At 35.8% G+C, this 14,955-nt stretch overlaps 1 protein-coding gene across 7 annotated transcripts in view; it reads right to left on the bottom strand.

Annotated features, from left to right (window-relative positions):
- ZNF292 (zinc finger protein 292) overlaps positions 1–14,955 on the bottom strand; it is a 103,004-nt gene that overhangs the window by 23,799 nt on the left and 64,250 nt on the right. For 5 of the 7 annotated variants that reach the window (XM_073893587.1, XM_073893588.1, XM_025862267.2 and 2 more), the window contains 3 exons: positions 13,533–13,735; positions 7,181–7,317; positions 4,782–4,923 (listed from right to left, as the gene is read on the bottom strand). In XM_073893587.1, coding sequence (XP_073749688.1) covers positions 4,782–4,923; positions 7,181–7,317; positions 13,533–13,735 — 482 coding nt within the window. Of the gene's footprint in view, positions 1–4,781; positions 4,924–7,180; positions 7,318–7,788; positions 11,639–13,532; positions 13,736–14,955 lie in introns of those variants that run through there. The other 2 variants (XM_073893591.1, XM_025862283.2) reach the window with 2 other exon arrangements.

Raw genomic sequence — 14,955 nt, 5'->3', positions numbered from 1 at the left:
CCAGGCTAACCCATCCCCCTACCTTCCTCCCCTCTAGAACCCTAAGTTTGTTTTTCAGAGTCCATCGTCTCTCATGGTTTGTCTCCCCCTCTGACTGACTTCCCTTCATTCTTCCCCTCCTATCTTCTTCTTTTTCTTTTTTCTTAACATATGTTGCATTATTTGTTTCAGAAGTACAGATCTGTGATTCAACAGTCTTGCACAATTCACAGTGCTGACCATAGCACATACCCTACCCAATGTCTATCACCCAGCCACCCCATCCCTCCCACCCCCCACCACTCCAGCAACACTCAGTTTGTTTCCACAACCTGTATTTTAAAATTGCACAGTAATTTTTAAAGGAATTTACTATTAAGTTCATTATTTTAACTACAGCACAATATATAAAATGAAAAATCAGAATGAATTAACAAGGTTGATAGAAAAAAACAACAACTAGAAAGCAGATGAATTCACTCCTGTTCTTTACTCCTGAAAGAGAAATTCTATTCTCCTGAAAAGCAATTATTTCAAGGGGCACCTGGGTGGCTCAGTCATTAAGCGTCTGCCTTCAGCTCAGGTCATGATCCCGGGGTCCTGGGATTGAGCCCCGCCTCAGGCTCCCTGCTCAGTGGGAAGCCTGCTTCTCCCTCTCCCACTCCCCCTGCTTGTGTTCCCTCTCTCGCTGTGTCTCTGTCAAATAAATAAATAAAATCTTAAAATTAACAAGTCAGGAAACAACAGATGTTGGCGGGGATGTGGAGAAAGGGGAACCCTCCTACACTGCTGGTGGGAATGCAAGCTGGTGTAACCACTCTGGAAAACAGTATGGAGGTTCCTCAAACAGTTGAAAATAGAGCTACCATATGATCCAGCAATTGCACTACTGGGTATTTACCACAAAGATACAAATGTAGGGTTCCGAAGGGGTATGTGCACCCCAATGTTTATAGCAGCAATGTCCACAATAGCCTAACTGTGGAAAGAGCTAAGATGTCCATCAACAAATGAATGGATAAAGAAGATGTGGTATATATACACGATGGAATATTATGCAGCCATCAAAAGGAATGAGATCTTGCCATTTGCAATGACGTGGATGGAACTGGAGGGTGTTATGCTGAGTGAAATAAGTCAATCAGAGAAAGACATGTATCATATGACCTCACTGATATGAGGAATTCTTAATCTCAGGAAACAAACTGAGGGTTGCTGGAGTGGTGGGGGGTGGGAGGGATGGGGTGGCTGGGTGATAGACACTGGGGAGGGTATGTGCTATGGTGAGCACTGTGAATTGTACAAGACTGATGAATCACGGATCTGTACTTCTGAAACAAATAATGCAAGATATGTTAAGAAAAAAAAAAGAAGATAGGGGAAGAATGAAGGGGAGTAAGTCGGAGGGGGAGAGGAACCATTAGAGACGATGGACTCTGAAAAACAAACTGAGGGTTCTAGAGGGAAGGGGGATGGGGGGATGGGATAGCCTGGTGATGGGTATTAAGGAGGGCACATTCTGCGTGGAGCACTGGGTGTTATGCACAAACAATGAATCATGGAACACTACATCAAAAACTAATGATGTAATGTATGGTGATATAACAATAAAAAATTATTAAAAAAATAAATAAAATCTTAAAAAAAATTATTTCAAGAGAAAAAGTGAAGATATATATAAGATTTATTGACCAACTACAGATTTTAAAAGTTACTTTTAAAGGGGGACAGGAGAGTATCTTCCAGTCTCTCCTTTCAAAAAAAAAATTACAGATGAATTAAAAAATACTTCTTGGGGCTTCTGGGTGGCTCAGTCGATTAGGCGTCCGACTCTTGATTTTGGCTCAGGTCATGATCTCAGGGTCCTGTGATGGAGATTTTCTCTCTCCCTCTCCATCTGCCCTCCCTCCCCCACTCGTGTGCTCTTTCTCTCACAAATAAGTAAATGAATCTTAAAAAAATACTTCTTTCATGCTGCATCCCTGTTAAGGTTTTCTAAACACTGTTTGGCACTCCATTCTATGCAATGGCAGCAACTTTGGAAAATGTCTTCTGGGTACATTTAAAATGGAAACCAACTGCATTAATACTACAAGGGTTACTATTAGAAAGTAAATTAATTTTGGGGCACCTGGGTGGCTCAGTCCGTTAAGCAGCTGCCTTCAGCTTGGGTCATGATCCCAGGGTCCTGGGATCGAGCCCCATGTCAGGCTCCTGGCTCAGTGAGGAGTCTGTTTCCTCCCTCTCCCTCTCTCCCCTGCTCGTTCTTGCTCCCTCTCTTTCTCTGCCTCAAATGACTAAATAAAAAAACTTAAAAAAAATTCTGTAAAACGTGGATTCCAATTGAGATAATTAGAAACACATAGGCAACCCCTGCTTATCACTTTCCTCTTCACTTGTTATCTAATCTGTTTAATCTACTTATTAATAAGTGTTTTCATTTCAATGACTATATTTCTAAAAGTTCTTTTGACTTTAAAATCTGTTTAATCACTTCCATAGTGTCTTTCTCATGCTTTAATTATTTTATGTCTTTAAATATATGTATTTTAGGGGAGCCTGGGTGGCCCAGTTGGTTGGACAACTGCCTTCGGCTCAGGTCATGATCCCAGAGTCCTGGATCGAGTCCCACAAATCGGGCTCCCAGCTCAGTGGGGAGCCTGCTTCTCACTCTGACCCTCTCCCCTCTCATGCTGTTCCTCTAATAGATAAATAAATCTTTAAATATATGTATTTTATAGAACTTCCCATAATTGTGTTAAAGTGTTAGGCAAATAATATTTCTCTACTGAAATTCATTCATGCCACTCTGTTTCATATGCTTTACAAATCTTTTTTTTAAAGATTTTATTTATTGGGCGCCTGGGTGGCTCAGTTGGTTAAGCGACTGCCTTCGGCTCAGGTCATGATCCCAGGGTCCTGGGATCGAGTCCCACATCGGGCTCCCGGCTCAGCGGGGAGCCTGCTTCTCCCTCTGACCTTCTCCCCTCTCATGCTGTTTCTCTCTCTCTCTCTCAAATAAATAAATAAAATCTTTAAAAAAAAAAATAAAGATTTTATTTATTTGAGAGAGAAAGAGAGAGAGCACAAGCAGATGGAGGGCAGAGGGAGAGGGAGAAGCAGGTTCCCCACTGAGCAGGGAGCCCGACATGGGGCTCAATCCCAGGACCCTGGGATCATGACCGAGAGCCAAAGGCAGCTGCTTAACGGACTGAGCCACCCAGGCGCCCCTGCTGTATAAATCTTGACGGTTAAATTTATTTATGTCTTTATTTTTTTTTTAATATTTTATTTATTTGACAGAGAGCGAGAGAGTGAACACAAACAGGGGGAGTGGGAGAGGGAGAAGTAGGCTTCCCGTGGAGCAGGGAGCCCGATGTGGGGCTTGATCCTACGACCCTGGGATCATGACCTGAGCCGAAGGCAGACGCTTAACGACGGAGCCACCCAGGGGCCCCTATGTATTTAAATATACATAATTTATAGTGTCTATCCTTGTATATTTAATCCTATTCTTATTTTTCTCTGCCAAAATTTCCTCATGAGAAACTGTTTCATGTTCCATAATTCCTGACATGAACTCATCTCAAGCAGAGCCTTACCTGAGGATCCTGCACTGAGTATACGTCCCTCCAAAGAAGTTCTGCATTCTGCCAGGTGTTACCAGCCCAGTACTCCACTCTTTACCTTCTTAAACATTACTTACTCGGCATGGGGATTTCTAGACTATATAAATAGGGTAAATTTATTTATTTATATTTTTATTTTTTTTTAAGATTTTACTATTTGACAGAGAGAGAGAGAACAAGTAGGCAGAGAGGGAGGCAGAGGGAGAGGGAGAAGCACGCTCCCCGCCGAGCAGGGAGCCCGATGCGGGGCTCGATCCCAGGACCCCGGGATCATGACCTGAGCCGAAGGCAGCCGCTTAACCGACTGAGCCACCCAGGCGCCCCTAAATAGGGTAAATTTAGACCCCAAATCTGTGTGAGGGGTAGACCTATGGTTACAACTGCTTAAGGGAAACATTTTTCCTTCTCTGACCCACAGCCCAGTAAGGACATGCACAAGCTTCCCTATCATCTACCTATATTAAAAAGTAGTATTTTTTTGGTCTACTTTTTCAATGAAATTCTTGGACTTCCCAGGTGGGGCGGGGGGCCAGAGAGCTCAGCTGCAGCTCCCCAACTTGAGAGGGCCCAAAATCTTATCTTTTATCCCCATAAAGCTATCTCCTGTCCCAATGTGCAAACCCCTTAGTTACTGCAAGTAGTAACATATCCCAATACCCATCAGGAGAGACCCAGCAGCAGCTTAAGCTTTCTGCTCCAGCTTTTAAGTTCCTCTTCATTTTGGGCCTATGGATTTCCCCTAATCCCCTTGCAATCTTAGTTGCTATACATCAAAAGAAATGTTTATTTTATTTCATCAAGTATTTTGGGGCATTGTGTAGAAGGATTTTTAGATAATGTAATCTGCCTGACTGCTAGTAAAGGAAGCTATCTCTATTATTTCTCTTTATACTTTTTAAATTTCTACAAAGCCAAATTATCAAAACAGTGTTAACACCTAGGAGTAAAAATTGTAGAATGATACTTTTCTTTAGGTCAAGAGCAAACCCCTGGCTCTCATCTGTATTTTTAAGTTCTTCTGTACCAAATGCCTATTATAAGACTAATAAGAAAAGCAATGTTCAGAACTCCAAATGAAATAACAAAAGTCACTGGAAGAGGTGCCAAAATAATACAGTTTTTTATTAAAGATAATTAATATTATCTTAAGAAAAATAGCTTGGTTATTCTTACCTCTGAATTAATAACTTTAATCAAGAAGAAAATGTGATATACCGTCTTGGTTAACAGAGAAAGTTGCCGACATCTTTCTAGGTACACTTGTATAGATGGTTCTACTCTTTGTTGTAATTTACTCCAAAAGAGAGTGAGTTCCCTAAAAAAAATGTATAAAAAATAAGTTGGAGCCATAATATAATAATCATGGACTATGTTGGTCCAGTCATTACATGTGAAATTAAAACTGGTTTTAGATTCCAATTTTACATGTGGAAATTAAATTTAAATTAGATACAAAATATTTCTCAATTTTTTAGAGACTAAATAAAATCAGATTTTGATTTATCATTCTTTTAATATTTTTCAATGTCAGAGAGAAGCACTACTTGTTACTTGTAAAGCACCTCTCATTTAAACAAGTTATACAAACGGTAACTGAGCCACATCTGAAATTTATTTAATAAAGTACAAAATGTGTGTGTATATATAAAATGCACATATAGATCAATGGCATATTTTTAAAAGCATTTAATTTTATCTTCTACCTGAAACTGAAAATTGACCAATTTAATTGGTCAATTAAATTTAAAATTTATTATAAGATGAATGTTAACAATCAATGATGACACAGAACTCAAAAGTAACTTAATTTCTGTCCAATTGGTGAAATAAGACACTTTGAAAAGTGAACTTTGAAACTTATTTCAAATACAATTAGAATGTATTTTTCACAGAAAATAATCCTACTGAAATGATGAATTTTCCTCCCTTTTACCTATCGTCCTATTTCTCTTCTGTCCTCCGTGGTTAATTTCCACAAAAATCTTCTTCCTTGCTTCAACTTTTTTCATCAAGTATTCTCCTCAGTACAGGCCTTTCCTAGTATTATTTCCTCAGTATGCACTCCTAGGAACTCTGCCCTTTCACCACCCACTTGAATAACTTGCTCATTTACTGGATTTTAAGTCCTATATATTGAGGACTTCAAAATCTGTCTCTCCAGTCTTGACCACTTTCACCTCTCTAGTTCTTTATAAGACTTCTCCACTTTGATCTCTTCTGAAACCTGAAACTTAATATATGAAAAAGATGATTAACATTCTTTCCAGTTCACCATCTTTGTAATTTAATGCATCATTATCAATGACCCTATAAGCCTCTGCTTTCTATAATCCTAAAGACTGTTGTTACCTTCAACATTTTTTCAACCCATCCTACATCCAGAAGGAAGCCTTCATAACTTCCCAGCTGGACTGTTAACTGGTTTTCTAGTTGACTTTTCTAGCTTAACTCTGTTCTGCCACTTCTTCCCCCCAACTCTGTCCTCACTGTTCAGACCCCAATCCATTCTCAAGTACTTGTATTAAACAGCATTTCTTAAACATAAATTTCTTTTTTGCCCTCCTACTTAAGAGCTTATAATAGATTGCCTTTGATGACTTTTTTAAAGCAGAGTGAGAGTTAAATTTTTAGTCACTACTACTATTTATGTTACATAGAAAATCTACTTCTCCTCAGTAAGTGCATGCTTTTTATTCTCCCTTCAGAATCTTTCTACCCTTTTATATCAATCCTCTGTGTACTGCATATGATTTTCCCTTCATAACAAAACTCATAACTGCTAATAGTGAACTTTATTCTTCTTTACACATTTATTTAGCTTGCCTGTCCCATATTCATGGGATTTGTATGTCATATGTCATTTGGTAAAAATTCTTAAATGTCAGAATGTTGTAAACTAAATTTTGTGTTTCCAATATTACCAACACTGAAGACTAATAATGCTGTTCACCGACCAGATAAATTGCCAGTTTTAGCTAACACATTAAAACAGCTGATCTTAAGATTTTTTGACTCAGTTGAAGTCAACATCTCTATTAGTTCTATGTTCCCAAAAGAATATAACAGGCTCTGCACACTTGAAAATGTACCATATAAAGAAATGTGCACTCAAGAAGTTAGTGAAATAGAATGATATCTCACAGATGGAAAGTTAACTGTATTTCCATACATGAATGACTAAGCTAGTTATGTAGTTAAAAGTATGTAAAATGCAGAGGAAAAAAATATACACATTCAATCACAGATGGACTACATTTCTGAAAAAATTGTGGCATCAGACAAAATAAACCTTTCTTTCATCTTCTAACATCTAAAAATTTCCTGATCATTATTAATCATTATACAATCATTACTGGTATACTAAGGAGTTGTCCTTAATATAAAAAAATTTTAAAGTTATAATATGAACTATTTGATAATCAGTTTGCACAGCATGTAATAACTGAAAATAGGCTTTTGTTTTGGTAAGATTTTAAAGGATTAAAAAATACATCCTTAAGCTCTCTGAATTCTCACAACCTATCTTGTATTCTTATTTAACAACTTTTCTTTACAAAATAAAACCAACTCACCAAGCACAGTACATATCTCCTTGTTGGAGCTGACGTGATAAAAATGCAGTACATAAGACAAGAGCACTTTTTTCATCACCCTCAGATTCTAAGTTACAAATCATTTCTAGTGCATCTTTGCAATCAACTTCTGAAATCTACAGGAAAAAGGGTATAGAAAACATGCCATAAAATGGTTTTATTATTAGGATATATAGTAATATACTTTAGAATCTTCACTAGATATTTACAGATCATTTTTATCAGTAAAACCTCATTGACTCATATACTGTCAATTCATAGTTTGTCATTACTGGGCTGCAGTAAAGAAATAGTCTTTCTTCAAGTCAGAGAACCAACTATTTTCATGAACTTTACAAATATTTACTTATTTGCAATGACTAATGCTAATTATAAGTACCCTCTACCCATTAATCAGGTCTATGATACTGAAAAAGAAAAGCTGTATTTTACCCCTTTTATCTGGTAATTTAAAAATCATCAACATCAGCAAAAAGGCAAAGAAAGGTCTACTGGATATAGACTAATAAAGTGTCTATTCATCTGAGGGGAAAAAAGTATACTATGAAACATTTTATGTAGTTATACCACCTTTAAATTAAGCTCACCTCAGTGTTCTATAAATCTCCATTATTTTTCTTTTCATATAAATTCATTCCATCTCAAAGCCTGTCAACAGTCATGCATGCATAAGTATAACCTAGATGAAGGCAACTTCTTCATTTAATTATACATGTATATCTATTGCTTATTTTTGAAAAATTAAAATTTACTACATTACAATCATTTAATACATAAACAGATCTCTAGAAGCATTTGCTGTGAGACAAGGATATAGCAAACAGCATACAACCACAAATCACTGGCGTTCCACAAAAAGATTAATTCCAACATGGTATAAATGACAAATGGGGGAAAAAAAACGAAGACCAATACAGACCACTGGCACCCATGTACCACAGAGATAACCATGCCCCTCCTTGTTGATCTTCTGTCTCTCCTGATCAACTTTTGAGTACAGGAAAAGTGTGTGTGTGTGTGTGTGTGTGTGTGTGTGTAAAATGTAAAGTGTTTAGGACTGAACAAGTGACTAAATGAGGATAATCTTTGAGGAGGATAAAGGTTGCCTAAGGATAGATTCAGAGGTTCCATTTTATACATTAAGTTGGGCTAGAAAACTATAAAGACCCAACTCTGAGTCTATGTATTGAACAATGATTTCTTACAGGAATAATGAAATTAGTGGCAGAGTTAAGACTGAAACCTAAGTCTTGGAATTCCCTGGTGCGATGCTCTTTCCATTACTCCTCCATCTGACTCTTTCTAACAAATCTTTAAGAGACTCCACTTAAATAAAAAAAAGGGCTGAACAATATATAACCATACAATTAAACATTTTCAAATATCTACATTAAGTGCATTATCAGACATTTTATTATTTAATCATAAATTTCCTACTAGGTATTACCATTAACATTTTACACACAATGAATGTGGGGTTCAAAGAAATTATGTAATTTGCCCAAGTTGCAACAGTTAATTAAGTGGTAGAGCTACAAATCAAATTTTGTCTAACTGACATCAAACACGCTCTTTCAATTTCATCACATTATCTTTTATTACAAGCTGTGTTAACTTTAAATAATTACCCTGATACACACATGTAGACAAATGTTAGAAGTCAACCCGTAAGTTTTATTTTTTCATGTTAATAATAACAATAATAGCAGCTACTATTTATTATTAGTGCCAGCTTCTTCAGAAATAGCATTGCTAACCAAATAGCTTGCCTGGTAGATACTACTACTAACTTTTTAGAGATAAGGTTCAAAGAGGTTAAGTTAACTTGCTCAAAGTCACATGCTTACTTAATTAGTGGCAATCAAGATTTTAACCCAGGTGCAGCTTCAAAGTCCGTGCTCTTTCCTGAATTCTCCATGCATAAGCATACTGAAACCCTTTATTGCTAAATACTGATTTTTTTTTACATGTTTAGGTTTAATAAAAAATCTTTTATCCTGAAAGTCTGATTTGTTTTGAATCTGATCTTCTGTTGTTTTTCTTCTAAAACCTAAGCCACTCTTCTTGAATGCTCAAATGATGCAAAATGCATACATTATTTATAAGGAAACTTATTTTCCCATTGATATTACCTACATTATTAGCTTACACTTAATAATTAGAAATACATAAATATTTGTATGTAAAATAGCCTCAAGATATTTATTTCACATATATACAACATATCAAGTGAAACACCTTTCATATTCAGTTATACAGAAAACCTCACTTTTTATAGGTGTACTAGGAAAACAATTTTTAGTGTGTACTTCATAGCTTTCATTTCCCTGGTTTGCCACTGGATGGTCCTCTTGAAAAAATAGGACACTAAAGAGAATGGCAGGGAAAATTAAACCATATTTAAACTAATGGATGGTTGAATTCAAACCATGAAAGTGAAATACAAATCAAATATAGCTACCAATGACAAGAATTTTTTTTAAATCTAAGGCAGCATAAAGTAGGAATTACCAGTATATACCTAAATAATGACTATATATTATAGACATCTTTTCTCTATTGCTTTGAAAAATGAGCAAAAATTTAAACACCAGGAAATCTGGAACTGTGAATAAATTTTCAAAGTCAGAATGATGTGTTCGTTAAAACAACATTAAAGACATATTATGCGAACTCCCTCTGTAAAACAGAAAAATCATTTCAAGAATGTGAATAATGATTTTTATGTCTTAATATGGCTCGTTATGCCAGGTATTCAAAAAATACAGAACACTTCATCAATATTTTATATACAATTGCCAAGTGTACTTTCAAAATGTATTGGCTCTAAGCACTTTTAAGAAGTCTTGCTTATCAACATAAAATTGCTTTCCAACTAAAAAAGAGCTTCGAGGGCACCTGTGTGGCTCAACTGGTTGAGCATTGGACTCTTGGTTTTGACTCAGGTCATGATCTCATGGGTCCTGGGATTGAGCCCCTGCCCCCCGCCCCGCCCACTCTGTCGTGCTCTGACTAGGCAGAGAGTCTGCTTGAAAGATTCTCTCCTTCTGCCCCTCCTCCCACTAGCTCTCTCTCTAAAATAAATAAATCTTAAAAAAAGCAAACAAAACCTAAATGGTAAACCTGTCATACTAAGAAAACATAAAATCAAATCATGAGCTACTATTTTTTAACTCTCAGGCTAGCAAAAATTTAAAAGACAATCTCCAGTGTTAGGAAAGAGGAAATTTCATATACTGTTTATGGGCGTATAAACTGGCATAATCTTTTTTGGATGACAGTATGGCTCTATCTATTAATTTAAAATGTGTAAACTCCTTCATCCAGCAATTCTGCTTCCAGAAATCTGTCCTACTAGTGTACCCCTGACAAGAATGAAAGGATGTATAAATAAGGAAACCGTTTAAATGTCCCCTAGTCTGACTAAAAATATTACAAATCCAAACTATGGAATTATGCAGCCATGAGAAAGAATGAGGTTGATTTATATGGAACAATATGGAAGGATGTCCATAATAAATGGGGAAAAAGTGACCAGCAGGTCAGGGTGTGCATATGTATGCTTGAAGCATATGAAAAAAAAATATGTATGTGCACAGAAAAATAACAGAAAGGTTACATATTAAATTTCAAACTGAATGATAACTTGGGGGAATATTAAATGGGAAAGGGATGGTTAGAGAGGATTTTACTTTTTAAAAAAATTCTATGTTTATTTTAATGACAAAACTAATAGAAATACTGGCTCTAAATAGATCCAAAATACTGAGACACTGCTCAATTTGTTTTATACCTATACCAAGAATACAGGCTAAGCTATTCCTTCCAGAGAAGCCAGATAAACACTCCTCTCTCAGCCCCATTCCTTGGCCATCTACCAGGGCTAGCTGCTATTTCTATTACAATGAAACGATTCTGGGAAAATCCTAGTAGATTCCTTGCCTACTGGCTCCCCTGGACAAGGATTTCCTCAAAAGGATCACAGAATCCAGGCCATGGCTGATTCTTTCCAATATCTCTTCCTACCATACACTAAGGAATGGGTAAAGAACTCAAATGCTTATAAGAACCAGACAGGTAAAAGCAAATCAATGTGTGAGAGAGAGAGCCTACCTCTTCTGAAGAGGGTAATATCTTTGGGCAATTGTTCCAAACAAAGTGACTACCGTCCCTTGGGGCAGAAATAATACAGGCCTTGGTGACAGCCAATCTTAACCCACTTCACATGAACAATGAAGAAAAAGTTTCTATATATTTGTAATAGGGACATAAAGGAGTAACCAAACAATTTCCAAGCAAAAGAAGACTTTTAACAAGGAATGTGCAGACTTCCACACATCCTGTCCTGTCCTGCACTTCATGATCTAGTGCTGTTTCTGGGGTAGGGTACAGAGCCTTCGGTGAACTCTGCTTAAAAACATGGAATGCCTTAATTCTGCTTACTTAATATAAGAAGGAAAAAAAATCATTTTATATGCCATCAGAGATACCTGGGGCCCTCACACAGAATTTTCCTGAGGATCTCCCAGAGCAAGCTAGGCTGCTGCTACTCAACTCTGAAAAATTAAACCAAAAGGGAACTTAGGTTCAGTACTGCAAGATCTTTTGATTATTCAAGAGAGTAAGAAATACAGATTTTTCCTGGGGATTACAAATTCATAGTCTTCAACTTCAAACAGGGACTTTGCCTAATGACCCTATGTTCAGATAGTTTCCTATTAGAAGCTAAGCCGCTTTAGGCCAAGACTTATGCCTTAATTCACATTTAAACCCCCAGTGCTTAGACGGCACACATCACTGACTTAATAAAAATTGGATGAAGGGAGGATAGATGAATGGACAGACTGACATAAGGGCAAGGAATGAACTGATAATGAAAGTTTTACTATGGAGCTGAAAAATAAGATGTAGCAGCAACACAATAATTTAAGAATTTTAGAAAAACTGTTAAACACATTTCAAAAGCTATCTCAAGAAACTTTATATGTCTGTCAATTAACTGTCTACATAGCTATTCTGAACTAATAAGAAAACTTCAATCTTCTGTATGTCTAAACTAATGATATAATTTCCTAGGCTACAGCCCTGAGCTCTATTCTATTCAGCCTAAGAACTGCCAGACATCACTCTTCCCAGTACTCTCACTATCCTCACCACCCACAACAACCTTATTTCTAATCTTGGTCCAAGGCTACCATCTGCCTCTTCATTTTCTTAAAAAAAAAAAAAAAAAAAATCATACAATTACCACTATAATTACAAACTCTAACCTCATGTGGGCATTCAGCTTTTTGTCTGAGGCTATCCTTCTTCCAGACTGATTACAGTATCTGTCTACTCAGCTGATCATGCAAGCTCTCTTAATTGTCTTGGTTTGTATCTCAATTCTTCCTGTTACACATCTTTAAGTGTGTCCTTCAGTCATTTTCTTCTCCTCTCTCTATTGCTCTGGGGTTGAAGGATACTTATATTAGAGATACAAGACACCTGTGTGCATTAAATGCTCAATCAAAACTGTTCAACACATTATAGTTTTCTTTATATAAATTATTTAAATACATATTCCCTGTTTCTTGATCAACAACTTTTAATTTTCCTACCCTGTCTCCAACTTCATTTTGGAATTACGAGTCCTCCAAAATGCAAATTCCCATTTGGACCATGATTCTATCTCAGAATTCTGTAGTATAAAACAAATACATGAATACTATGCTTTATGCCAAACTAGAAGTAAAAAAATCATGTCTCACAGAAAATCAAATTTTACATTAAATATGCAAATAAAAATTTGATCTTAATATATATATAGATACCAGCTAAATATATATGACTTCTCCCTAGGAATACATTCTGTTTTTGAATACATTGTTTGTGTGTGTGTGTGTGTGTGTGTGTGTGTGTGTGTGTGTGTGTGTGTAAAAACAGAGAACATATTTTTAGGAGGAAGTCATATAAATTCTATAGTTACTTAAATTAGCCAGTTAGATTTACAAGTATCTTGAAGTCAGGAGGTAAAACTGAAGTTAAGGTCCAACTGCTAACATATAAAAACACCCTACTAAATTGTTAAACCACCTCCATCTTCCCATAATTTAACCACAGCAGTAAAAAGATTCAATTTTAAAAAGAAGGTAGGTGAAATCAGTTTACATATAACTCTGAAAGCTGCTTAGAATCACTACCCCAAAGCATACTAAAATTTAAGACTGACAACAGTCCCTCACTTTCTAAGAGAAATCAAAGACATTCTAATCTAATTGAAAATTAACTTCTTCACTTTTAAAAATACTCACTTTTAAAAATAATTACTAACAAAAGAAAACATACTCACCTCTTCGATTAACTTTTCATTTGGTGATGATGTACAAAGACAAACAAGGTAAGTTTGCTTAAAACTACCTTTTGTACCAATCTCTGGATGGTCAGAACACAGCTTTGCTAGAGCAGTTGCTTGACTTAACTGATTGGTTTTGATTAGATGTTTAATTCTCATATCCAACAAGATGGGACCCTCAAAAGCTAAAAATTCATTCACTTTAAAAAACAAGACATAATAGATTATTAACATTTGGTAATAATTCATTTGCAATACAAATACTTAGAAGGAATATCTTTTTTAAAGCACAGGAACTAATACTCTTTTTTGCTTTGCAATTTTCTATTACTGTCATGGCACTATAAAATACTTGACTTCATAAGCAAAAGGAAATTATATTGCTAACTTTTAAAAGTTGCATTAAATATTTTTACCCCTGAGAGTACCATTTAGAATGAGGTAAATTAACTTCTTTATGACAAAAATAATTTTGCATCGAATTCTAATAGTCCAAGCTATTAAAATTACACTAAATTCTTTTCCCCACAGCATTTATTCTTGAATATCAGAAGTTAGCATCCCTGGAAATCTGCAGTGCTGGGGCATTACACACTTATACCGGTAACCACTGGATAGTCTAGAAGATGAGATCCAACTAAAATTGTATTCAATACTGATTATGTATTTTTTAATTTTACAAAGGCGAAGTCTACTTTGTTTTAATAGATGTTTTAGAACAAATTAAACATCTACAGAAAAATAAATAAGGGGGAGTCTACTGAAACTTCTGTAGGTTTGTAATTTTTAAAACATCAACCGATAAACCTCAACATTTGCTTAAGACCCACATACACATAATACATTTCTATTCTGTTCAAATCTTCAAACACTTGTTTGATCAACTACAAATAAATTTTTTTATTTTTTTGTATTTGTGAAGGAGACTTTAAATTTTAACAAGTGCAAATTTAAACTCTTCCCTATTTTTCTTATCAGAATGAGAAAACATGTTTAAAAGTTTACTTGGTGATAGCTAGCCTGAAACCTCTGGAAGGCTTTTAGTAATACAATTTTAAATACTCTAAATAAAGCACACAATTCCTCTACTTATGAACAGACTGGAAGATATGTCTAGTAAGTAATTTGTGGGTTAAAAGATGGAGAATGAGAGATGTTCTTCCTTCTTTAGATATCTACGACCCTCTAGTGCTTTTATTTTTTAGATCTACCTGCACTGCATCCCACTGTGAGAAGATTCTTCTACGAGACACTATAATCATGGCTCCTCAGTATTCAAACCATGAACATATATGCATTTTAACACAGGATCCGAAATTCCATCCTTTTTTTGAAGTCTAGACCTTTGTACCTGCCACTCTCTATTCTATTCTACTCCCTGCCACGTTAAATCCAAAAGTATAAAGACTGAGTACAGATA

This window comes from Callorhinus ursinus, unplaced genomic scaffold, assembly GCF_003265705.2.
Source record: "Callorhinus ursinus isolate GAN/ISIS: 27379988/994484 unplaced genomic scaffold, GSC_fseal_2.0 scaffold6, whole genome shotgun sequence".
In the NCBI taxonomy this organism is placed as follows: domain Eukaryota; kingdom Metazoa; phylum Chordata; class Mammalia; order Carnivora; family Otariidae; genus Callorhinus; species Callorhinus ursinus.
Note: the sequence above shows the minus strand (reverse complement) of the source record. Positions and strands in the feature narration are given on the sequence as shown.